The 26,761-nt window shown below is 42.1% G+C and overlaps 1 protein-coding gene across 1 annotated transcript; it reads left to right on the top strand.

The window, feature by feature from the left end:
- Window positions 1–10,481: 10,481 nt before the first annotated feature.
- fgb (fibrinogen beta chain) lies at window positions 10,482–23,605 on the top strand. The gene is made up of 8 exons (XM_080185757.1): window positions 10,482–10,580; window positions 12,648–12,836; window positions 14,929–15,112; window positions 15,274–15,501; window positions 15,606–15,719; window positions 15,829–15,951; window positions 20,948–21,233; window positions 23,326–23,605. The coding sequence occupies exons 1-8, from the start codon at window positions 10,482–10,484 to the stop codon at window positions 23,603–23,605; spliced, it is 1,503 nt and encodes a 500-aa protein (XP_080041883.1).
- Window positions 23,606–26,761: the final 3,156 nt, after the last annotated feature.

Below are 26,761 nucleotides of genomic sequence, written 5' to 3'. Positions count from 1 at the left end.
TTGCTACCGTGCCATCCTAAAGTGTTCATTCACTTAATTCTCCTGGACTAACTGCCTCCTTCCCCAGGTCTGTAGCTGTGACTGAGAGGCATTGAGAAGCTTTGTACGTGGGCCACAGCCAGTCTTGAAAGGGTTAAATCCCAACTCCACCTGACTGCCCCACGGAGAACAAACAGTTAATGGAAGTGTGTCTACAGGTCTTGGTTACTGAGCGAACCATGGGCAAACCCAATGTGCCCATGGATTCCTTTCAAAGTAATGCAGACTCTCAGATGGACGAAGCACATGACATTATCACTGGGGCGGCACAATGGCACAGTGGTTAGCACTGCTGCCTCACAGAGACCTGGGTTCAATTCCCTGCTCGGGTCACTGTCTCTGCATGTTCTCCTCATGTCTGCATGGGCTTCCTCCAGGTGCTCCGGTTTCCTCCCACAGTCCAAAGATGTGCGGGTTAAGTTGATTGGCCCTTAGTATCCTGGGATGCGAAGGTTAGAGGGATTAGCGAGACAAATATGTGGGGTTATGGGGATAATGTCTGGGTGGGATTGTTGTCGGTGCAGATTAGATTGACCGAATGGTTTCCTTTTATAACTATAAGGATTCTATGATTCTATGACATCACAGGTGAGATATGCCATTGACACCAAGGAACATGACAGCTCAGTTGTCCAAGAGTGGTGTTTTAGCGATTTCTCTGAACTCTTCCCCCACAGGACGAGGATGTCCAGCCAGGCCACCGCACAGCATGTTGATCTTCAGCCAACCCACTTTCATCCTGATGGATGGTGGGGGGGAACACCAAGATCACCACTCGCTATCAGCACCAACACCCCGACCTTGCAAGAACCCCTTTTACACCCTGGTATGACTTTAAAGTGGTTCCCAATGTTCCCCCCTTGGTGCTCACTCTGCTGGGCCCCCATTTTTCAGGACCTGTACCAATTCTCAACAGCGTGACTCCAGCAGGAAGGACGGGACCACCTTGAGCGGCTGTTGAATCGGTCTCCTAGCCCGCTAATGAGATGCTAAGGGGGAAATTTGAATATTTATCGGGATCTGGCCAGGAACCCAATTGGGCCTGGCGGGGCGGGGTCCAGGAGCATCAGAACAGGTTCATCCTGTTGTGGAACCTGCTTATTAATGGCCCAATTCTCTGGGCCATTGAAATTCTCACTGGGCGCACGCAGGACCGGAGAATTCCTTCTCCCCTTCCTTATGTTTTTATGATTTCTGACAGTATACTTACGGTGGCATATTCATTAATTTCTGTTAAAAAAGATATTTCACTGGCAAATGGAAGGAATAAGCTTTGTAAATGTATTTCCTTGCAAATTTCTTACTAATTTACTTTTTCACGTTGACTTGGAAATCAATGACCTTTCGTACTCTTGCAAAATATATTAATCATGCTGTTTGAATCAAGTTAGAGGAGTTGGGGATAAAAAAAAACAGGATGTACCTTTTAAATATTGACAAAATGGTGGGTTTTAGCTTGTGTAGGAAAGGCAAATTTACCTTTGATTGACCAATGTTGTAGAAGTGAAATTTCAGTTCCAAAATAATTAAATATGGACTATAACCTTGGAAGCCCTTTGGCAATAATTACTCACAAAAATAGCTAAATTTACAAACTTAATACTTTTTTCTTTGAAATAATAATTTGGTTGAATACAAGAGTTGCAGTTTCAATTTTCATTACCCTGATTTGAAGTTGAGGCAGGGATCAAGGTTACTCAAATTCAACATAGTAGTCGGGAAAATATATGTTACAGGATCACCCAGCATGGATTTAAAGCAGACATTTCTTGTAACTGACACTGAATAAATCTAGATATTATTGGGAACATAGGAAGGAACATAGAAGAAAGATTATGTTGTTCAGTCACTTGTGTCTGTTCTAATATTCGATCAGATCACAGTTGCCATTATAGTTGATGATGCTGTCTACATCCATTGATGTTTGGTCTGGTCAGTGCGACATGCATAAAATACATACTTAAGAGCCATTGACTTATTTCTCAGTTTCTGAGAAATCCACAGTAAATGTGAACATTTCTCTAATCTCTCCTGATTCAAATCATTATAACATCACAGAATTGGGGGGACATTTCTCACTTAACAAATGTGCAAAGAAGATGCAGTGCATGTTCTCTCCCCATTGGGGCACACATCACTGTCCAGGATATGTTGCCAGGACAGTAACATGGAGCACCCCTCCTTGGGACGTGTTGGTGGACACCAGGGTTCGTTAGGCGCTCTCCCTACATGGCTACAGACCTTCCTGGTGAAGGCAAATGCCTACAGAGGCATGAGATGCCCCTTAATTGGCCATTTAAGTGGCTTAATTGGCTACCCACTGTGGCTTGTCACCAACTAGTAATTTGTCAGACATGTTTCCTGCTCCGAGGCTGACTCCCTTTTACGCTATACGCTGTCTTCCAAGGTACACATTGATGGTTTGGAACAGGCCATGAACTTTAATCACCTACAGCTTGCTTCCTTTTTTTTTACCACAAGTCTATTTCCCAAGTTTCTTCTGAATCTTGCAGATGGGCTGGAAGTTGCCCTTTTGTTATATGACTGGGGTCTCTGAACTATAAAAGAGAATTGTTTGGACAGCTATCTTACATGCCATAACTTCAATGTGCCTTAAGAAAGAGTTTAAAAACATTTTCATGTCCTTTTTGCAATTTGGTCCCCAAGGAATTTCGACCAAACTGAAATTGACATCCATCAGGAACACATATATGAATCAATAGTTGGGTTATTTGCCACATTGATCATATCTGACATCAAGGCAGCATTCGAACAGAATCCTGACAATACTGAAGCCAATGGGAATCAGAAGAAGACTTCTCCACTGGTTGGAGTCATACCAAGAACAAAAGAAGATGGTTGTGGTTGTTGGAAATCAATCACCTGAGTCCCAGAATGTCACTTTAGGCATCCTTCAGAGTCCTAGGTCCAACCATCTTCAGCAGCTGCATCAGTGACCTTCCCTCCATCATAAGGTCAGAAATGAGATGTCCACTGATTGTGCAACATTCAGAACCATTCACGACTTCTCAGATACTGAGTCAGTCCATATCCATTTGCAGCAAGATGTGGACAACATTCAGGTTTGAGTGGGTAAGCAGCAAATAACACTCATGACCTTCTCCGTCAAGAGATGATCTAACCATCACTCTCTGACATTCAATGACATTGCTGAATCACCCACTATCACCATCCTGGAAGTTACCAGTCGTATGAAAGCAGGTCAGAGGCTGGGAATTCAGCAGCAAGTCATCTCCAAACTCCCCAAAGCCTGCCCATGATCTGGACACAAGTCAGGAGTGTGATGGAGTATTCCCCACTTGCTGGATGGGTGCAGCTCCAACAACACTCAAAAAGCTCAACACTATCCTGGATAAAGCAGCCTGATCGACACCCCATCCACCACCTTAAACATTCATTCTCCCCACCACTGATGCACAATGGGATCAGAGTGTACCATTTACAAGATGCACTGCAGCAACTCACTAATGCTCCATTGACAACACATTCTAAACCCATAATCCATACCATCTTGAAGGACAAGAGCAGCAGATACATTGGAATATCACCACCTAGAAGGTCCCTTCTAAGCCACTCACCATTCTGACTTGGAACTATATTGTTATCCTGAACTGACATTTGGTTGGAATCCTGAAACTCCTTTCCCCTCAGTATTGTGTATGTACCTACGCTGCATGGACTACAATGAGTCAAGAAGGCAGCCCACCACCACCTTTTCAAGGGCAGTTCAGGATGGGCAATAAATGTTGCCCTATCTAACATCCAAATAGCTTTGAACACCTATAGGAAGTATGATCCAACTCATGTGAACCATTACCATGCTGTAATAAACCTAATCTAATGAAGTGGCATAGCTAGCATGAGAGGCTGTGTAGCTTATTCCTTCTCTTATCTTATGCTCTTTTAGGGGTGGCATGTTGACACAGTGGTTAGCACTGTTGCCTTACAACACCGGGGACCTGGGTTGAATTCTGGTTTTAGATCACTGTCTGTGTAGAGTTTGCACATTCTCCCTGTGTCTGTGTGGGTTTCCTCTGGGTGCTCTAGTTTTCTTTCACAGTCAAAGATGCGCAAGTTAGGTAGATTAGCCACGCTGAATTTCCTCTTAGTGTCAGGAGGATTAGCAGGGTAGATACTCTGCCAGTGTTGGGCTCTAAGGCAGGACAAAGGAAGCTTGAAATTACATAGAAGGGAGACTCTCTCTGGGATACTCCCCTCCCCAACATGGTAGTGATTTTATGCTGGCACAGGCAGGGCCTTGGATAGGTAGCCTGTCCTTGCCCCAATTAAGGCCCTTACTGGCCACTTAAGGGTATTTTCCCATCCAGCCTTAAGTTTTAGGTTGGCAGACAGAAAAAGAGAACAGAGTTTGACTGTGGGAAGGAAAGTGGGGACATCCACCACTTAAGGCCCATAAACTCCCACTATCCTGCTCCATCCATAACTTGTGGCAACTTACTCAGTGCCTCTTTCAGCTACTGCAGCACTGTTTCTGGTGGAACTGGAGAGCTGCTAGCCAATCTGAGTGGTAAGCAGTTCTTCTAGGTGGGATGTAAGTCCCAACTACTGCCAATCAGCACTGCTTCAAATTGCATCCGGGCTGCTGGACTCATGTGTTCCTCACCGACAATGGTAGAAGCTGAGACATGCTATCCTAACAATTCTGGCCAATTGTTTCATGAAATGGGAAGATGTGGACCCCTTAGAAATTGAAAGAGATTGTGAACTATTTCCCTCAAAGCCTATAATCCTGTGGAGAATGTATTTAATGTATATTTATGTGCAATGTGGTTATTGGTCGGGTTCAAGCAGTAATGTCGGTTATGCTTTCTGTAGGCATTCCTGGCTACTTTGACAAAGGGTCATCTGGACTCAAAACATCAGCTGTTTTCTCTCCTTACAGGTGCTGCCAGACCTGCTGAGATTTTCCAGCATTTTCTCTTTTGGTTACATTTTTTGTAGTTAGCTGCTTACAAGATAAAACTTAATTGTTTTTCGTTGGTTTGTTACAGTAAGTCTTAAAACTTGAAATCTTGTCATGCAATTCCTTTAAGTTGGTAACAGGGAATACAAATTTCTTGTTTAAGTCATTGCTGTCTATGGGGATTGTAATAAATGTTATTCCTTGAGTAAGGTAATAGGTAGTAGAGAATTGCTGACAACCATGGAACCACACCCTGGTGTGGAACCCAGCAAAAACACAAGAGTTGGGCAGAGAGAAAATATTAATGGAAAAAAAAACCTGTAAAGCAATATGGGACTTTTCTTTGTCCAAACTGTCCTGCAGTTGGTTTTATTCCCAATAAACAAACCACCATGTTCTCATCTTGAATGTTGCTTTGAAGTTTATGATACATGACTAGATCCTGTTGCTCAAAAGTTGCATTTCATGATGCAGTTGTAAAAAAAACTGAATATAATTCTGTGACTCTGTGGTAACAATGAATCATATTGGGCAAAACAGTGCATATTTACTCAATGGCAGTACATATTGATAATTCAGATAAACACTGATTGAGTTTTCATTGACTTTATTGATTAGCAAGCTAAAATGAGTAATTTCAGCTTAAAAAAATGGTGCTGGTACAGCATGGTCAAGCATTTCTATTCATTGTTTAAGATCAACTGGTCAAGCGGAAAACTGACATAGCACTGCCCTTTTAACAAACATAGAATCTTTTTCTTCAAATTTGTCTATTGCACAATGGTGCTCTGGTGAAATTTTGGAAAACATTTACTGGTCTGAGAGTTTACTGATGAAATTCTGGTAAATCAATGACAAATACTGACCTTGTGCTAGAAGGAAAATATTTGTTGTGATTTGCCAATATTAAAGGCTCATTCTTGTCTTCAATGCACCTTATATTAAATTAAATCTAATTAATAAATTAACATGAAACTATAGGAGCACACATCATTCCTGGGATAGCTATGCTCATTTTTGTTCTGTCAAGATTCTCATCAATAACCGACCAACTTTTAATTCGCTTCGCTATATTTACGTGTTTATACTATTTATACAATTTTAGATTCTGCTAAGTAAAACCACAGCCTGCATAAAATATCATTGCTTCCCTTAATAGTGCAGACTATGTCACTGTATAAAACCCTTCCCTGGTTTGCAGAAGTTCAAATTCAGGAAAAGATCATTACTTGGTGAATTAAGGTGATTGTAGCATGGATTAGACTGTGAGAAATGTGATTGCCACATTCATCTGACTATAATTCCTCTAAGCAGTGGAAATTGCTGTGTGTAGTGTTACATAAATGTGAAATGTGCTAATATCAAATCCACTTCCCATTAATTTAAAGAATTCCCATTTATTTGAAATGGTTTAATGTTTCTGATGAAATTATAGAAAAAGGAATTTAATATGAAGATATTAACTTGTAAGATGCTTACACTGCTTATAATAATTTCCATGCTTATGTATGTCTACCAGGCCTGGAAAAATGAGTGGCTTCAAACATTTAGCATCAGTGGTGGCAGAAGATAGAAGTATAAGAATGGAAATTAAGCAATAGTTTAGCTCTGGTTGGAGTAATTGGAAGAAGTGAGATAAAGTGCTGTGCGATAGAAAAGCGTTGCTGGAACCGAGAGGAAGAATTTATAAGACAGTTGTGAGACAACTCTTGTCTGACAGAACAGAAATCTGAGCAATGTAAAGTTAAGAGGAACAATGAGCAGAGACTAAGGAGATGTGAATGCTGGGTTTGATGTGTGAAGTAACAAGGATAAGTTCTGAAACCAGTACATCAGGGAGTTGAAGAACATAGTGGAATCATTGAAGAATGTAGCTGAGAAAAGATTAAAATGATTTGTGCTAAAGGGATAGCACACTGTGCCTTCTAGTGATGGCATGTTGATATCTCTTAAAAGTATAATCTATCAGTTTGCCCTCTGTTATGAAGACAGAGAGTGATGTGTTGAGGTGAGCAATGGGCGTGGGACTGCCAGGAAGGAGAAGAGGAAGGTCTGATACCAGTTGGAAGGATGTGGTGCTGAGAAATTTTAAATGCAGTGAGATTGGAAGAGGACTGGATGCTTGATAGCAGGAGATGAAGAAGAGTGGCTAACCAGCATTGTGGTGACCCCAACTAAAGAAGCAAAGAAGAAGATGTACATATGAACATACATATGTAGAGCATTTGAGGACTCTGGATGTGTTATCAATGGAGTTTAGAAAGATTGTGGGGAGGAGGGATCTCATTGGAACTTACAGAGTATTGAAAGGCTCGGATAGTGTCAACATGAGGAAGATGTTTCCATTAGTAGGAGAGACTAGAATCCATGGGCACAGCCTCAGAGTAAAGGGCTATCCTTTAGAACAAGATGAGGAGCAATTTCTTTAGTCAGATTGTAGTGAATCTATGGAATTCATTGCCATAGAAAGCTGTGGAGGCCAAGTCATTGAGTGTAATTAAGACAAAATATTGATTGGTAAGGGGATCAAAGGTTACAGGGAAAAGGTGCGAGAATGGGATTGAGAAACTTATCAGTCATGACTGAATGGCAGAGCAGACTTGATGGGCTGAATGGCCTAACTCTATATCCTACATCTTGTCTTATCTTACATCTTTTTGGGTCAATTTTTTGCAACATCTGTGTGGCTTCATCTCTAGATAAACCAGTTGCAGTGTGACTTAACATCAAAAAAGCTTAGTAGTGGTATTAGTTCAGATTTTTGTGATAAAAGTAACATTGAGCTTATCAGAGCTAACTATCATGAAAGTGCCAATCAGACTGTAGATTTCAAAACATTTCTAAAGCTTTTCTTTCGGTTCCTTTGGGTGGGATTCTGAGATCTCTCTCATTCAACCCTCTATCGCTACCAGCGAGAATGGAAAATTTGGTGCTCAGCCAAAATTTCATTTACCGCAGCAACACTGGAGAATCCCAGCCATGAACAAGGTTGGAGAATTCCAGTGTTTATCTGTCCGATGCCATTTTTCTTTCTCTCTAGTTTTCTTCCCATGTTTGATTTGACATTAAATTAAACATTATAATTTGCAATGCATCATTGTAACTGCCAAGGAGGTGTGTGTATTGGTGGTGATGAGGACAAGGGGAATGGTGGGGAGTTGTGTGTGTGTGGGGATGGGGGGTGTTGGCAGGAAGTGTCTGGGTGGTGCCTAAGGGTTAAGGCCACAAAGAAGTGCTAATTGCCAATTTAATTCAGAAGCCAATGTACAGGATTCCCAAGCTGTGGGGAGTTTGCCAATGTTCAAGGCAAGATTACAGCCAGAAGTCATTTTTCAAATAAACTCAGGCTGGGAAACTTTAAGTGAAATTATATAGTCACTGGCTGCCAAATTGAGAGGTTTGCACTTCAAGCAATTGTTAACAGAACCAGATTTCATTGCTGTGCAGGTGATTTCCCATGTTTCTGAAGTCACCATGTTGAACTTCATTCATGCTGATCTGATCTGATCTTCTTTGTTGTCAGCCTTCACTGCAGCTTAGGAGCAGCTTATGATGGTGAGAAACGAGAGGAACAAAAACACAACCAGCAGTACCAGCTGCCTTCTCCACAGCCACATACTACTCCACAGAACAGAGTGTATGGACACAGAGCTCCAGCTCAGAGTGGATGAGAATGGTAACTCTAAGGTCAGCTTTGGTGATGTGTCTGAGCGCCTGTACAATATGTGGAATAGGTTTTCATGGAAGGTTGAGGCTGGTACCTTCAGTTAATTGGAACTAAACCTGCCTTTTTGTGGATCCAATGGGCACTCAATGTAGCCATCCCTATCTCCTAACCATCTTGGCTCTCGTCTCTCTTGCTCTTTCCTGGAGGTCCCACTATGGGAGCTGAGACATTGAAGGGAGGTTATATTTTTCTTGATGACAGGAAGAGACTAGCCATTAAATCAATCAGGTATAGATGGATGTGACTGAGGAAGTCAGCAGCAGGAATTTAGTCCCTAGAACCTGGATACAGTGCCTCAAGAGGGAGTGTGCCTTCCTGCAGGAGGAGAAAGTGGAGGAATAGAAGTGTGAGGAATGGATTGTGTGAAGATAATGCAATAATGACATTTGTGGAGGGTGACTGACCTTGAGGCACATCCTGGTTCAAAGAACTACATTTCTGCTACTGACTTCCCTGGCCATTTGCACCCACACCTGCCTGCTTTAAGAGGCCAGCGTCTTCCTTCCATTGGGGAAGTAATCACCTTCAGCTTCTACAGCAGGATCTCCAGGGAAGACTGAGAGACTGGGAACATCCTTCCCAGGTCTCCTCTCCACTCCTAGAGTTGATGAACATGTCTGCACTGGCCAGGAAACTGGGTATAAGCTGAATTAGAGAGCCATGGAAAATTCTACTTATGGAACAATTAGGTTCCTGACCCATCACCAAGTTGCATGTTGTCCTCCTATCCCTAAAATCACACACTCTGGGCCCTAACCTGCTGTAAGTGTGCATACTGAGGTTAGGTTCTGTCCCAGCAGCAAGAATTCTTGGATTTGATTGGTTAATGAGCTACAATTGCCCAGATCCTCTGGACAGCGCTGTTCTTTTAATCACAGTAAAGACTGCTGCAAAATCCCGTGGAATGTAAATGGCTAAGGGTAACATAGTAATGGCTGAATGGAAAACAAAAATCCAGGCTTTTATTTCTTATACTCAAAGGATACTGAAAATGAAAAAGGTCTTTGGAAAGCTTCACTAAATACCACACTGACTTTATCAATCTAGGCAAACTGAAACATAGAATCATAGAATTCTACAGTGTAGAAGGAGGCCATTTGGCCCATCGAGTCTGCACTGACCGCAATCCCACCAAGGCTCTATCCCCATAACCCCATACATTTACCCTAGCTTGTCCCCCTGACACTAAGGGGAAATTTAGCATTGTCAATCGACCTAACCCGTACATTTGTGTCTATGGGAGGAAACCAGAGCACCCTGAAGAAACTGTTGCAGAGACGGGAGCCGTGCCACCTATAAACATTGAGAAACTGGATACCATTTTAATTTTATTCATCCTTAAGTTCTGTTAATTGATTGTCATGTTTCTGAAACCTAGCTATATTTACGTTGTGCCATTAAATATAATGCCACAAATGGGAATTTTAAAAAAATCTTTTTTATGTTATGGAAACCAAAGCATTGGCCAAAACCCCAAATGTTTATCAGTTTACATCTCTGTTTCTGACACTATTGGTTATGTTACTATCATGAGGAATGACAAGTATTCTGCACCTCAATCTGATTATAGTAAGCAAGTGACAAGTGTTTAAATATTAACTTATTGATAAAAATTGATCACGTGGCACTGATTGCCACAATCTCTGACCTATGTTTCCAACATCCGGTGCTTGAAACATATAAAAAGCATAATAAGGACTTGAGAAAGACTTTGAAAGGACAAGATACGTGGTGAGAAATCAGGAAAGCAAGCTCACTACTTTAAGCACCATGAAATGGACTTTGGTGCTCTTTTTCTGCATTGCAGTGGCTCGAGCAGTGGTTATTGATGATTATGAGTATGATCATGATGTTGATGGTCCACAAGAGGTAAGAAGTTTGATTTAAGTTGCGCAGTCGTGGTTGTAATGTCACTTCATTGCACAACACACAATTTTTACAACTTTCAAACATTTATTTGTTTCAAACATTCAGAAATGAGGACCATGCCACATAATCTCCCACAATTTATCACGTTAAAATTCACAGAGAACACAGGAGAGAAGAACACTGATAGGTTGCCCTTGTGTGACTTAAAATTGTTTTTCCACACAATAGAACATGCAGTATAATGGCATCTAAATGGATGGTTCTTCATTCAATAAATAGGGTAGTTCCTTCAATAAGACAGTAAAGTAACCACATGCAAAAATGTTAATCATTCATGTACTAGTGTCAAAAGGCTTAATTTGTAACCTAATTTTTAACATCAATAAATTAATACTGTTCTGCAAAATCAAAAATCACACCAACATTCCAATGTTAGTTCAAAGATCCCCCTGAACATGTTTAAATATCCAAGGGCCAGATTCTAATTTTTCTTGATGGGAGTACTGCAGAGCTGGCAGTATAGCTCATTGCCAGCGAATTTAGTTGTCAAAGCAAGTGTTGGCCTTGTGTATCTGCAGACTCAGTGCAGACGGTACTGTGGCAGTCTAGAGGTCAGGGAAGTGTACAAGAGGAAATAAGCAGACAGCTTTGTATTTCTGACTCTCAGATTTCTTCTGTTAATGCGACATGTTCATATCTTACAAGAATGTTTTCTCACTGTTGCTGCCAGCATTTCCAGAAACCTATTCTAACCTGTTTTTTCCTTCCCATGGAGTAATGAAAATCATATTTTAAAAGCTGTATGGCTCTGAATTTCATGTTTCATACTATTTAATCTTAGGGGAATGGGATAGACTGACCAAGCTTACCATGTAACTAATTTTAGGCATGTCCATCTGTTCTCACTGTATGAAGTTTAAAATCTCTTGTATATGTCAAACAAAATTAAAATGTATTAATACGAAGAGCCAAAAATAAGGGCTTGCTTTTCTGTTCGACGTTTCATCTCCTCAGGGGATCCTAAAGTACACCACATCCAATGAATTACTTGTGAAATGTAATTACTGTGCTTATGTAACATACACAGTAACCAATTTGCACACAGCAAGGCCCTCTGACATGGATGTTTTAATTTAGATTTTTGGAAATGTTAGTTTCTTTCCAGAGAAACCAGTTGGTTTGTCTCTCAAGATATTACGACACTCTGCCAAAAGAAAATCAAGTGGTATGTTTCACACCATCATATAGGGGAGCGGGGTCTTAGCAAGTCAGAAAAACCTGAAATTGGGGAGTGATCTTTGAATGGTGACCCAATCAGAACCTGAGTAATCCTCCCTCCCCATCCCACCAGCTCACCACAGAGGTCTTGGGGGCCCCACTATCGATCAGAATCAGCACTTCTCTAACCTACCCGCCTGATCATCAGCGCCTTCTCCCCACTCTCTCCTCCCCTGCCCTGATCATCACATCATTCCCACCCTCTTATCCCACTGCCCTACTCACAGTCTGAGCTGGCAGCCATTTCCACTTCCACCATCCCCCCTCCCCTCTCAATGGCCATTGCTGGCATACCTTGCACCTCTGTCCACTGCAGGCCATCATCAGGTCTAAATTCAATCTGCATGTGACCCTATTGTGAATGGCCTGGTGAATATCTGGTGCGGGGGGTAGGGGGGGGGGGAGCGGGGGTGGGGGGGGGAGCTCTGGAGACAGTACTCACCAATAACATGCTAATATATTAAAATGAGCTTTCTGCTGTTCCACGATCTGTTTCGTACCACTACATCGGCGAGGGGCTGGTAAAATTGGAACTCAGAAAATCACCAAGCGCAAATCGCGCTCTCCACATTTTGAGCGTGCAGTGCCATTCCCACAAAATCAGCCCCCTCAATGTTATCCAGGATAGCTGAATAGGAGCTTCTCACCACAGCAGGTCAGCATTTATCTTCAGCTTGGTTCCCTTGGACCAAAAAAAGTGAATCAAAATAAGAAATAAATAAGTTCGAAAGGAGAAAGGCATAACAATGCACTTTTGTGTTGCTTAATATTCTTTTGAATGTTCCACAGCCTGGACCCCGTGGACACAGATCTGATGTTGCTGGCACTTACACAGGAAGAAGAGATCCATCAGATTCCACTGGTAGATTCAGATACAGATTCAGACCCCAGCCAACGCCCGCTACCTCTCGTTCCAGACTTATTCAGGATACACAGCCTAAGGATGACGGCGGATGCGAACGCTTTGGTGGAGATTGGGTAAGCCGAGAGAGAAGGGAACAGAATAAAAATGAAAGGGTGTGAAAATACAAACATTAAAGACATTGCAGAAATATAGGGCCCATTTTACACCATGTTATTCTGAATCCCAATTACATTTAATTTCAGGGTGCAGAGTGGATTAAAATTGGGCCCATATTTACAGCTGTCCCTATTTCTGTAGCGCTACCAATAGAGGTGACCAACGCTAAGGCTGTGGGGAGAAGGAGTGAGTGCCTCCACTTTCAGGCATTCCTGAAGGATAGATTAGAAATTTGTTCCGCCTGTCATAGTGATCAGAAGTCAGGGTGGCCAAACCCTGTGGAGTATAGTGAAGCACTTTGGCATGGGTGTCCTTTGGTGGAAGGGAGATGCTGCTAGAGTTGTGATGGTCGGGTGGGGGTAGGGGTGAGGATGAGGGGGGGCGCGGTGCAGGGGGGTTGTTGGCATCATGGCCATTGAGACTTGGCAAGGGCCTACAGGGGGACTGGCTAGAAATGAAGGTCACGCTCTGCTTCCCAACAACTGTACCCCGCCATCCCCTCCACCACCACCCCCACCCCCCCCACCCCACCCCCAACCCTTCCATCCTCAGAAGTCTAGATACTGGGTTTTGGCCCTGACTCATTCTGGTGTCATTTTATGACCCCCCTCCTCCTCCCAGGCTGACTCCAGAAGGCTGGTAAAATTCAGCCCCACTGTGTGAGAAACAAGGATTAATATTTAAAGTGTATACTTAAAGGCACCAAATGATGTCATTGATGCCCATGACTAACATCCCTCCATTTCTGCTGTTTAAGTGTGAGGAGGACCAAAGAATGTTATATTTTCAGATCTATTTTCCCTTAAAGTGACAGGTTCCACTTTTTCAACCCCGAAGTCTTACTTTGGATCAAAGAATTCCTGACGTGAGACATTTTTGTTCCTGGTGGAGGGGTGTGCACTGATCCCAGATACCATGGAGGACTGAGAGTATTCCACCCTCACCCATGTTAAAGTTATAGCAGTGCAACTTGCAATCCCATTTTCCCCTGAAATATGTGGAGACAGAAAAGGAAATTGGAAAGATCGTACATTTGGTTGCCAGCGATGCTGAGGAGTCATTCAGATGATGAGGACACTGATTCTCAGTTGGACCAACCAACTGGATCTTCACAAAAGTATTCAACTCAAAGGAAAAGCAAATAGGCACTAAGCTAAGAGCAGAGACGTTATCTGGGGCAATCAAATACTTGGTCAAAGAGATAGTTTTACAGAGGGGCCTAAAAAGAGGAGAAAGAATTGGAGAGATGGGACAGCTTGGAAGGAAACGCAAAAATGAAGGATCCCTAGAAATCCTACAGTGCAGGGGGAGGCCATTCAGCCCATCAATGCTGCACTGAAAATAAGCCCACCCAGACCCTATCCCATCACCCCATATATTTGCCCCGCTAATGCCTCTAACCTATGGATCTTAGGACACCAAGGAACAATTTAGCATAGCCAAACAACCTATCCCGTACATCTTTAAGTGCGGGAGGAAACCGGAGCACCCAGAGGAAACCTATGTAGACATGGGGAGAATGTACAAACTCCACACAGGCAATGACTCAAGCTGGGAATTGAACCCAGATCCCTGGTGCTAGCCACTGTGCCACCATGCTGCCCAGATCCATATGAACTGCCCTGTTCATTACACAATACCAAATCCAAAATAGCCTGCTCCCTGGTTGGTTCCATCCTTGGAATCTAGTAATAACCTTAGCCTTAAAGTAAAGGTGGGTTCAGGGTATGTCAGCAGAGCACACCTTTTGGGTGAACTCTGTCTTGTTTGCCATCTTCCTTCTATGAGTCTACGAAGTGCATGGAAATTGATTACATGTATTCATATTACAAAATTCTTGTATCTAATTAAGACTAGCACATGTATAATCCTTGAAAGTTACATGACAGATGTAAAAAAATGAACTGGCCATTTTTATCACTGAATAAACAACTTTTAGAAAACAAGTTAATACATCATTCTAAATGCAAATTATACAGGTTTTCACTCAGTTATATTAATTCAGATTTCCTGACTATTTTTATCCTTTTATCAATTTCTGTTATAAAGGGAGTGCTGTGTCCAAATGGCTGTGAACTGAGGACTGGTCTTTTGAAGGAGGAACAGAGTACACAACCAATCATTGACGAGTTGAACCTGAAAGTTTCAAATCTTTCTCAGTTAACAAATACCGTCCATGTCTATGTGGATAGGTTAGATTATGAGATGCGACAGAGACAAGCACAAAATTCAGGTACAGAGTTCATATATTTTAGTAAGCAATTCATCCATTTGAATCAAGTTTGTTCAGCTAATTTCTGGACCTCCGAGAAATCAAACCTGTATACTGCCTGTCGGGATGCCAAGTGACGGCAAGTTTATGTAATCTGCAGTAATACACATATGTTTCTGCAGGTAATAATCAAATAGTGGATTCGTACAATGCGGAGTTGGAAGAGCGTTTTACACTGATAAAACAAAAGGTAGAGACAGCACTTCCCATAACCATCCGCCTGATGCGTTCTCTTGTGGACAGTCTCAAAACTAAACTGCAGACTCTTGAGCAAGCAGTAGAGACTCAGAGTCAATACTGCAGGGATCCGTGCACGGTTACCTGTAATATACCAGTAGTATCAGGCAAAGGTACGTTCGCTCAAAAACCATTTCAACCAGTCTTCTTTTATTGTTACATATCTTTCCATTTTCCCCCATTACAAGATAAATTCAGTTGCATATTTATTTTGCAGAATGTAATGACATTTATGAGAAAGGTGGTAGAACATCTCAACTCTATATAATCCGGCCACATTCACTGGCGACACCCTACAAAGTTTACTGTGACATGACAACAGAACAAGGAGGTACCTATTTTGGCAGTTCATGAAATTATCTGTTTGCGAATAACTTCAACTTCTGCATGGCATTAAATGTTGCTACCTTTTCATTTGCAACAATATAAATGTTTTCCAGGATGGGCACTGATTCAAAACAGACAGGATGGTAGTGTAGATTTTGGCAGATCCTGGGATGCCTACAAAAATGGATTCGGTAACATTGCATTTGATGTGGGAAAAGGCTTTTGCGATACTCCAGGTGAGATGGTTGACGTGACTCAAAAAGATCGACTGTTCTTTCAAACAAGTATGACATAGATCACTGCAACACAATGAGCCGCTTGAAGCGAAAGATTTAAAGGGAAATCGCGCAACAACAACACTGATTTGGTTGCAATAATTGGGTCACGTATAGTTCTTGAGCCCTGGCAAGCAGGCTCATAAAAGCCCGTGATTCAGCTTTAATTGAACGTATCAGGGTGAATTTTCCATTCACCACGGGAATCATAATGAACAAGGGGCAGGTTTTGGAAAGGTCTCTTTACCTCGGGTGGGGTTTTTTGGTTTTGGGGCAATCGCGGCTGGATAATTCCACCCATAGAGTTTATTTCATAGAAATATTACTCTCTGTCAGGAATCTGGCTGAGTATGACAGTTTTACTTCATTAAGCTCATATTTCTATGAAGACCTGGGGGTAAGTTGCCTGTCGGCCTACTTTCATGTCCATTGCTGCTCTGTGTCCTTTGGAGCCCGGAGACACTGGGGGAAGAAGTATAAAACAGGAAATATAGGAGCAGAACAATGTTCTTCAACTGATTTAATTCATTATTGTTGACAGTAAATACCTATGCTTCAGAAATGAACAGGCATCTGCTAAACTCCAGTTTGAGTGCACTGAAGGACCAGGAAATAAGCCAGCGTGAAGTCACACTCAGTCTTAGCCTGCACCAAGGGCCTTGCCTGGGTTGGACCTTCCATCCCTCTAAATTGGGTGGCACAGTGGCGCAGCAGCTAGCACTGCTGCCTCATAGTGCCAGGAACCAGGTTGGTCACTGTCTGTGGAGTTTGCACATTCTCCCCATGTCTGCGTGGTTTCCCCAAGTGCTCCAGTTCCCTCCCACAGTCCAAAAGATGTGCTGGTTAGGTAGATTGGCCTTGCTAAATTCTCCCTCTGTGTCTCTGAACGGGCGCCAGAGTGTGGTGACTAGGGGATTTTCACAGTAACTTCATTGCAGAGTTAATGGAAGCCTTACTTGTGATAATAGTAAATAAACTAAACTAAACATGATCAGCTTCTGAGGAAAAAGTGTTGGGGGCAGGGGAGGCCAAAAATAAAAACCTAAAATGTGAGAGCAAGTCTGGTTAATATTTCAGTTAATTATTCATCAAAACTAATAATCACTGAGTTCTGATTCAGGGATGCACCCAAAGCATTAATTCATTTTCTCTTTCAGGTACGGATAGGCTTTTTGCAGGTTTTCAGCATTTTCTATTGGAGCTAAATTTGAAATACAACTTTTTAGTAGCTAATAATTGAATAATTAAATTGCTGTGTAGATATTTTTTAACCAGCTGAGATCTCAATGGAGTAAAAATGCCTCTTTTCATGAACAGAAGGCTGTGTCATGTCAGCATCTGGCAGAGTCGTGTCACCAGCTCCTAGGTTTGGCAATCTGATCATCAACTTGAATATGCTTTCAATTTCGCCCTACCTTCTTTGCCATATCTGCTTCAAAATCCACCCAGATATTGATTGAAAACAAACAATATACTTGAGTTTATCTATCTTCTCAAAGTCTGGTGAACTCTCTGCACATTTCCAGTATTTTTAATTTCAAGTTTTTGTTTATATTATTGTTCAGGAACTTAAAGGGGGGGGGGAGAGAAATGTGGTAGCATGGCCCCTTTAAGAGATGGGTCTTTGTGGGTCATTACCCTCCTGGGTTCTATCAGAAGGAAGTGTGCAAATCATTGGCTACCGGGTGTTAGGTTGCAGATCCTGGTTGGAGGAAACCTTCAGTGTGACCTAGGAATTGACGAGAATAGCCTATATCTGTACTGAGCTTGCTTGTATATAGTTTTATCCTTCGTTATATAATCACCATTGTGATTCAAGGCTTCCTCACCAGATTACCTCACATTACAATAAACTTTTAAAATCTTCTCTGGCCATTTATATTTTTAAAAATTACTCATGATCAAATAATAAGCTTTCAAATAGTACCTTCCTTTCAACATTAGCGTCTTTTAAATTCAAATCTTCAAACCAATACCTTCCCAATATATGAAATATATAATTAACTAAATAGAAATGATTAATATTTTCCCAATCCTTTTCAGTAAAAATACTTTGTTTTGACAATTGTCAGTTTTCTCAGCTTCTCTGCTGAAGATGTTGACTGCCTACTATAGTTTGGTTCTATAGGCGTTTATTGTATAGTCACCGAAGTGATCTTTATTCAATGTGAGTTTGACAGTTTATTCATTTGAAGCAGTGATTTTTAAACCTTTTTCAGGCGATCCACTTTAACCAAATGGTTCACCCAATAATTTGCAGACTGTTTACAGAAGATCTTGGTGCTTTGTTCATAGCTAGCATTAGTGCTACTCTTGTCTTATTGTGTACTGGTGGAGCAGCTAATATTATCTCTGGCAGCTTAAGATGTGAGATCCTGGCACATGGGTTTATGGACTATTGGTGTCTCTGGCCCTCTCATAAAATCATAGAATCCTTACAGTGCAGAAGAGACCATTCGGCTCATCAGATTTGCGCTGACTCTCTGACAGAGCATCTTACCCAGGCCCTCTACTCCGCTGTATCTCTGCAACACCACACATTTCCCATGGTTCATCCATCTAACCTATATATCTTGGGATACTGAGGGACAATTTAGCATGGCCAATCCACCTAACCTGCATATCTTTGGACTGTGGGAGGAAACTGGAGCAGCTGGAGCACCTTTGAGAAGGTGACCAAAGAGGTGGATGGGGGCAAGGCAGTTGACGTGGTATACATGGATTTTAGTAAGGCGTTCGATAAGGTTCACCATGGTAGGCTTCTGCAGAAAATGCAGATGTATGGGATTGTGGGTAATCTAGGAAGTTGGATCAGGAATTGGCTATCAGATAGGAGACAGAGGGTGGTGGTGGATGGTAAATATTCATCATGGAGTACAGTTACGAGTGGTGTGCCTCAGGGATCTGTTTTGGGGCCACTGTTGTTTGTAATTTTTATTAATGATCTGGATGAGGGTATAGTTGGGTGGATTAGTAAATTTGCTGATGACACCAAAGTTGGAGGTGTGGTAGATTGTGAGGAAGGGTGTCATAGTCTGCAGGGAGACTTAGATAGGTTGCAGAGCTGGGCCGAGAGGTGGCGGATGGAATTTAATGCGGAGAAGTGTGAGGTAATTCACTTTGGTAGGAGCAACAGATGTGTCGAGTATAGGGCTAACGGGAGGACTTTGAATAGTGTGGATGAACAGAGGGATCTAGGTGTGTGTGTACATAGATCCCTGAAAGTTGGGAATCAAGTAGATAAGGTTGTTAAGAAGGCGTACGGTGTCTTGGCGTTTATTGGTAGGGGGATTGAATTTAGGAGTCGCAGTGTAATGTTGCAACTGTACACTACTCTAGTGCGGCCGCACTTGGAGTACTGTGTGCAGTTCTGGTCCCCGCATTACAAGAAGGATGTGGAGGCGTTGGAGAGGGTGCAGAGGAGGTTTACTAGGATGTTGCCTGGTATGGTGGGGAGGTCCTATGAGGAGAGACTGAGGGATTTAGGGTTGTTTTCGTTGGAAAGAAGGCGGCTAAGAGGGGATCTTATTGAAACATATAAGATGATTAGAGGTTTAGATAGGGTGGATAGTGATAGCCTTTTTCCTCGGATGGAGAAAGCTAGCACGAGGGGGCATGGCTTTAAATTAAGGGGGGGTAGCTACAGGACGGATGTCAGGGGTAGGTTCTTTACCCAGCGGGTGGTGAGGGATTGGAATGCCCTGCCTGCTGCAGTTGTAAATGCGTCTAGTTTGGGGGCGTTTAAGAGATCTCTGGATAGGTTTATGGACGAAAAGGGATTGGTATAGGCTAGTGGGTCATTGTTTTTGTAACTGGTCGGCGCAACATCGTGGGCCGAAGGGCCTGTTCTGCGCTGTAATGTTCTATGTTCTATGTTTAACCCATGTAGACACAGGGAGAATGTGCAAACTCCATATGGACAATTACCTAAGACCAGAATTGAACCTGAATCCCTGGCGCTGTGAGGCAGCAGTGCTAACCACTGTGCCACCATGCCACCTGCTCGCTTTGGATAACAAAATGATCTATGGCTTACATGCAGCATGTCATTACGTGTGTAGCATAGAAAGAGTGTGAATCAACTTACTTAAAAGGGAAAGAAAATTGGCACCAATTGCACATACAGGGCACACAGTCCTGTTTATTGCCTCATGTGTTGATACTATTTACTGCAGAGAGAGTATATACTTCATTCACCCAAGAAAAAAGGTCAGGGAATCTTTGCAAAATCAATTTTGGCAACCCATTTTTTAACACCCCACAACTCACCCGAGAGTAATAATCCCTACTTTGAAAACCACTGATTTAGAGGAAGCATCGTAGTTAAGTTCAATCTTGCCTTCATCTGATGTTCATCCATTTACATTATCCTATACAGATCCTCTTGCCAACTTTTCTGTCCTGAATCCTGGAGTTTTAGGGTAAATATTGACACCACCAATATCTATCTTCAGTTGAAAACTTGTTAAGCTAAGATGCCAGGAGAGTGAGACTTCTGTCTCATTTTAGAAAGGTGTAAATATTTCTGACTCAAACCCATCTACCCAACCCTTCTCCTCACCATTGAAATTATAAATTTCTTTTAGATTTGGTTTCATTTGCGCTTCTATATTGAGTGACTATGTTCTTAACAGTGAGGACTGCTGGATATGTAGCTATTGGAAGACGTATCTGAGTCATGTTTAATCCTACTCTAATCACGACATCCCTACATGTATATTTTTGGGATTGGTCACTGGACTGTATGATGAGGAACACAAATCCTAGAAGACTTCTTTCTCTATAATCCAGGGCATTAAGCCCAGCTGAGATTTTGTAATTCAACCCAAATCTGCAATTGAATATAGAACCTTCCTGGTCTATTTCAGAACCCTTTTTGTATGTTAGATCGTGGTGCATTTTATTTTGCCTCTATTCTGTGGGATCAAAGTCACTGTTTTCCTAAAATATCCTCCAGGTGAATATTGGCTTGGAAATGATCGAATCAGCTCTTTGACAAAACTGAAGCATACAGAGCTCCTTTTTGAAATGCAAGACTGGGAAAATAATGAACTATCTGCTCGTTATGACAAATTTGTGGTACAAAACGAAGTCAATAGATATAGATTATCAGTCAGTGGCTACTTTGGAACGGCTGGCAATTCACTGCTGGAAGGTACTAAAATGCTCCATGGAAAGAATCGAACAATGACAATTCATCAGAACATGATGTTCAGTACTTATGATAGAGACAATGATGGATGGTAAGTCTGGGAGAACAACTTGTCCTTATTTCTTGCTCATAATGATTTTAACCAGTTTTGTCTCAAATTAAATGCCTAAGGGGTAAACTTTTCTCTTTAGCATTTTAATGCAGAAATTTTCTTGCCAGCAAGCAAATAATAAAGATTTGACCTTTCCAAAAGCAATTTTCGATCAATTAATTTACCACTGGTGGCAGAGCAATCAGCCACCATACTCTTATATCCTGATTTCCCTTAAAATATCTCCCTGTGCCATGACCAATAACCTCATTTAGAAATATTCCTGCAGTCCCATCTGTTAATCATGGCCTTAGACATCTTCCCTAATCTCTCTTTCCTACATCCCATTCATTACCCATGTCTTCTCACAGTGTAAATCACCTTGGGGTGTTTTGGTACATGACAGGTTTACTTTGTAGCGAATGGACAATGTGTCTGGGGCCTGGGAAGCGTAAACTTGTGGCAAGATCTTGGTGACTATTTGCATTTTGTAAGATTACTTTTGTCCTGAATATGAAGAGATACTTTCGCCACACTGATCTGCTGAAGGTGAAATTGTCGGATTGTCCCTTAACTGGCCATTCAGATTTCTGGATTTTCTGGAATAAAATCAAATGGCTTAGCGACAGTGTTAAAAGAGTGCACAAAATAATTCTGTCAGGACATGTTATTTAGCTCATTAGCAGTGGAAATTCAATCCTTTGAAGTTTAGCAGTGCTTTCATGTTGCAACTTTAATGTCAGTTTGCAGAGCTTTTGATTTAACATTGCTGCAAAACTTTCAGAATGTAATTGGAGTATCAAGATCAAATTAAATCCACTGTGAAGTGGAATGAGATTCTCTGCACCAGGAAATCTCCCTCCTCTCTGCCTATTTTCAGTTTAATCCTGACTCTAATACAAGGTGTAATGTGCACTCAATAGCAATATTAATACAAAATGCAAATAGGTTGGTACAACTCTTGATGCATCCTCAGTATGTCTTACCTAGGTGCCTTAATGAGAAAATACATACTCTGCAAGGTTATTTTTGCCTATCATTAATTGTAACATTTACCCAGTTTTCATTTTTCTTTTTCTAAACATCTAGATACTGTCCATGGGAATTCTGGATAAATTAGGAACGTTCAATTTGAAATTATACCATGCAATATTAACATATGGCTTTTTAACATGTTCAGATAGCATTTCAAACAGAGGCTAACTCATTTAAAATCAATAATATTAGATCTGTTGAGAATTTCCAATAAACCCGTTAGCAGTTGTATCCAACATGACAACGTACAATCTTAAGGCCATTTGTTTCACAGAAAACCATATCACCAATAAGTTATATCCAAAGTGCTAAATTCCAATCTGCTTTTGAAATACAATGGGATAGATTGGGGAGTATAAAGCATGTCCAGTTCACTGCCTTCCTGCCTATTCCTGACCCATCCCCCATAATATGGAGGGAGGGAGGGAGGGTGGGAAGGTGCCAAATAGGCCACCTGCGCTCAGGACTATTGAGACCCTTTACTGCTCAATTAGGTTTCAATTAAGAGCCTCAATTTGCCTCCACTACCGTTAAACATTGAGCAATGGCAGGCAGGTTAGAGTTCAAAGACTATTTTTTAAGAATACTTCTTTTTGAAAAAGGGGGAAGGAAAATGAAAGGGAGGGCACATTACTCAGAAGTGCCATCTGTGTGTCAGGAACCCTCCAACCACTCCCCCAAGATGTCAGACCTCCCTTAGTTCTTCCATGTCTGACTTGCGAACCACACTCCCACACCCCATTCAACTCTTCTGTGTGTCCTAGCCCTTCCCACCTTAAAAGCCCAGGACTTACCTCACTCCGGCCACCATCACTCTGTTTACTGGGCCTCCTTGCAGTCCCAGTGACACCCACTACTGAGTTGTGGCATTACAGGGGCTGTTGGAGCTATTGGTCAATCAGGTTGGCTGTCAGTTCTCGAGGGCAGTTCTTCCTCTCCACAGAGGGGTGAAAGTCCAAGTAGGTCTGTTAGCACCCCTATATGTAACCTGATGATAAATTGTAACATTGACATCTATTTTGACATGAGGTAACCAAAACTGTTTTAACATTGGCAGGGAACCTGGAGACATAACCAAACAATGTGCCAGAGAAGATGGTGGTGGTTGGTGGTATAATCGCTGTCATTCTTCAAATCCAAATGGGAGATTCTATTGGAATGGAAATTATACAAAACAAATGGCTAAACATGGCACAGATGATGGAATTGTGTGGATGGATTGGAAAGGATCATGGTATTCTTTGAAGAAAATGAGCATGAAAATCCGGCCAGTATTAACAAGTGCTCCAGGAGTGGGAGCAGAACAAATCCCTCAAGCAACTCTTGACAAATTATAGGTTTAAAACCCCATGAACAAAAATAAACTTGATAAAGATTACGTTGTTTTATTTTTGATTTATTTAGAATCTATCATTGTATTACTCACAGAGGATTGTGCTTCAAATGTTCAAGTCAAAAAGTTTGTGAATTCCATAATACATTAAAATATGAAAACTATAAAAACATTGCGTAGGATTTTACCCTGGCTTTTGGTACTCTGACATTAGGACAGAATGAAGGTCCCAAGCCTGCACTTGCAGGCAGTGGGACCAGCTCAACAGTTTTACCAGAAGCAGACTCCAAATTGGTCATCTGCAGGTTTGTTGTCCAACTGTGGATGATGGGCAGGCTCCTGATGCTGATTGTCCAATCAGAAAGACAGCAACCCTAGATTCTTGGCAGCCTCACTGGGAAATATGTGGCAGCAGAGGCAGATTGTGGACCATAAGGGCACCTCAAGGTAGAGGTGCCTTTGAAGGGGTAACTATTAAAAAGAGGCCGATAAAAAAGTCTTTTGGGTGGAAGGTTTGGGTCTCTGGAGGATGATGGTGGCTCTTTCCCTTATGTGTCCCCTTCACTGGACCATGGAGATGGCCCCCTGATCTACCAAAGGCAGACAACCTCCACACTGTGAATGGGGCAGGGCTAATCTGCTGCTAGTAAAATGCCAATGGACCCAAAGAATTGATCCTAAATATTTAATTTTGTTGCCTGCCTCTTCAGAACGTCAACAGTCCTGAATCCCTGCCTGTAACCGGGAAACTTCCAGTGGAGGGACTGGTCAGGGAAATGTCCCAATATGGTTGTCTATATTTTCCTGGTCCCTTTGCCTTCCACTTTATCCCCATGGAGCTTGGAAAATTCAACCCATTAGATAGATAGGTCAAATTTCAAAATAACTTACTTTATTGATTGAATGTTGAAGATGCAATCTTCATTTTACAACAGCCCTCGGTTTTCCAGCCAGCATGGGGTGTTATCAATAGTAGGATAGTTATCAGTGGAAATTCCCATTGATAACGGTGAGACCAGAGAATCCCACTGCTAGCAAACAAAGTGCCATCTCCCACTGGTGGTAAACACATGGCCGGGAGGACATGATAGCCATAGAATCCCTTCAGTGCAAAAAGAGGCCATCTGACCCATCGAGTCTGTACCAACTCCCTGAAAGAGCACCCAACCCAGGCCATCCCCTCCAGTCTATCCCTATAACTCTGTGCATTTACCATGGCTAGTCCACCTGATCTGCACATCTTTGGCCTGTGGGAAGAAACCAGTGCACCTGGAGGAAACCCACACAAACACGGGGCCAACGTGCAAACTCCACACAGTCATTATAGGCCAGAATTGAACCTGGGCCTCTGGTGCTGTGAGGCAGCAGTGGTAATCAATGCGTCACCGTGTCATTCTCTGGAGTACACCATGTACCAGTGAGTGCAGGACTAAGAGGATAAAACAGATTAACATGTGGCTAGTAGGATAGTGCAGGAGGGAGGGATTTAGATTCTTGGGACATCAGGACTGGCTCTGGGGGTGATAGATGCTCTAAAGACTTGAACAGATCTGGAATAGAGTTCTTTGCAGGACATTTTGCTCGTGCTGTTGGGGACAGTTTAAACTAACTCAGCAGTGTTGTGGGGGAAAGGAGGTTGTATCAGAGGCATAGCAAGGTGCACATAGTACTGGGAGAAATAGACTGCAGTAGAGAAGGGAATAGTAAGGTAATAGGTGGGGCCAGAGTAAGGGAGAAAGTAATAGAATATAAATCATGGTCAATGTGCATTTACGTGAATGCATGGAATGTGGTTAATAAAATTGGTGAGTTACACCAATATGATGGCAGGTAATGTAAAAGGTGGCGATAACAGAGACCTGGCACAAAGATGGGCAAGAATAGGTGTTAAATACCTCTGGATACAAGGTTTTCAGAAAAGATATGAAAGGAAGGAAAGGAAGAGGGGTAGTGACATTGACTAAGGAGAACACTGCAAAGCTGGAGAAACAGGATGTTCCAATGGCTCAATGACAGAATCTATTTGGCTAGATCTAAAAAGGTGCAATTACCTTGCTGGGTGTCGTCTACAGGCCACCAATTAGTGAGAAGGATGTAGAGGAATAAACTTGCAAAGAAATTATAGCAAGGTGCAAAAATGACACTGTATTTATAATTTTAATTCTCCAAATATAGACGAAGATAGCAGTGTAAATGGCAGAAAGAGGGGTAAGTGCCTAGACTGTGTTCAGGAAATTTTCCTTCACTAGTATGTATCCATCCTGCCCAGGAGGAAGGCATTGCCAGGAACAGGGCTCTTGAATATGAGGTGGATCAAGTAGGTCAAGTGTCAGGAGTAGAATATTTTGGAGACAATGATGATTGCATCATAACATTTAGGTTGGCTATGGAAAAGGACAAAGAACAATACAAAAATGAGAACAATTAATTGGGGCAAGACAACTCAAATGGGGTCCAGCCAAGTCTAGGCTGGATAAATTGGAGTCAAGGGTTGGCTGGAAATACAATTGTTGCACAATGGGCCGTCTTCGAAGAAATAATTCAGACACGCCCAATGTATTTTCTTTCAAAAGGGAAAGGTAGAGCAAACAAATCTAAAGCTCTCCAAATTATGAGGGGGATAAAAATTTGGATAAAAAAAAGTATGCTTATGACAAGTGCCAGGGAAAAAATACAATTGAAAACAAAGCTGAATTTTGAAGGTTGCGAGGAGAGGAAAAGATGTAACAAGGAGAAGAAAAGATGCGTGCTGAAAAGAGGCTGACAGCCAGCGTCGGCAAATCCCCAAGTCTTCTCATGGCACATCAATCATGAAAAGGTGGCAAAAAGGGAGCACAGTCAATTAAGGACCAAAAAGGAGACGTACACATAGGTGGTATCTTGTTCTCTGTGCACAGAGTGCTGGCTGAGGTGAGCAAACTGGCATGTGGCGCTCCAGATAGCTCTCTTGGCACACAGCTAAATTCTCTCTCTCCAATCTCTGGCACCCTGGTTTCTGCTGTAACATTTCAGGGTTGGCCTGATAGAGCTGGCAATGCCGGCTTCACAGTGTCAAGGTGTCCTTTTCTGCCTTCAAAAGAAACTCCTCGCCACCCTCTCATGGACAGGTGAGACCATCCATCCCCACAAGCAATGGGATAACTCCCCACCCATACATGAA

This window comes from Carcharhinus amblyrhynchos, chromosome 1, assembly GCF_965287045.1.
Source record: "Carcharhinus amblyrhynchos chromosome 1, sCarAmb.v2.hapA, whole genome shotgun sequence".
NCBI lineage: Eukaryota > Metazoa > Chordata > Chondrichthyes > Carcharhiniformes > Carcharhinidae > Carcharhinus > Carcharhinus amblyrhynchos.
The sequence above is the reverse complement of the archived record's forward strand: the minus strand, read 5'-3'. Positions and strand labels throughout refer to the sequence as shown.

Excerpts from the sequence above, each read along its gene's own strand:
- fgb (XM_080185757.1), top strand. The coding sequence starts at position 10,482 with ATGAAATGGACTTTGGTGCTCTTTTTCTGCATTGCAGTGGCTCGAGCA. Across the intron at positions 12,837-14,928 it reads AACGCTTTGGTGGAGATTGG|GGAGTGCTGTGTCCAAATGG; the intron begins GTAAGCCGAGAG and ends TCTGTTATAAAG. Across the intron at positions 15,952-20,947 it reads AGGCTTTTGCGATACTCCAG|GTGAATATTGGCTTGGAAAT; the intron begins GTGAGATGGTTG and ends AATATCCTCCAG.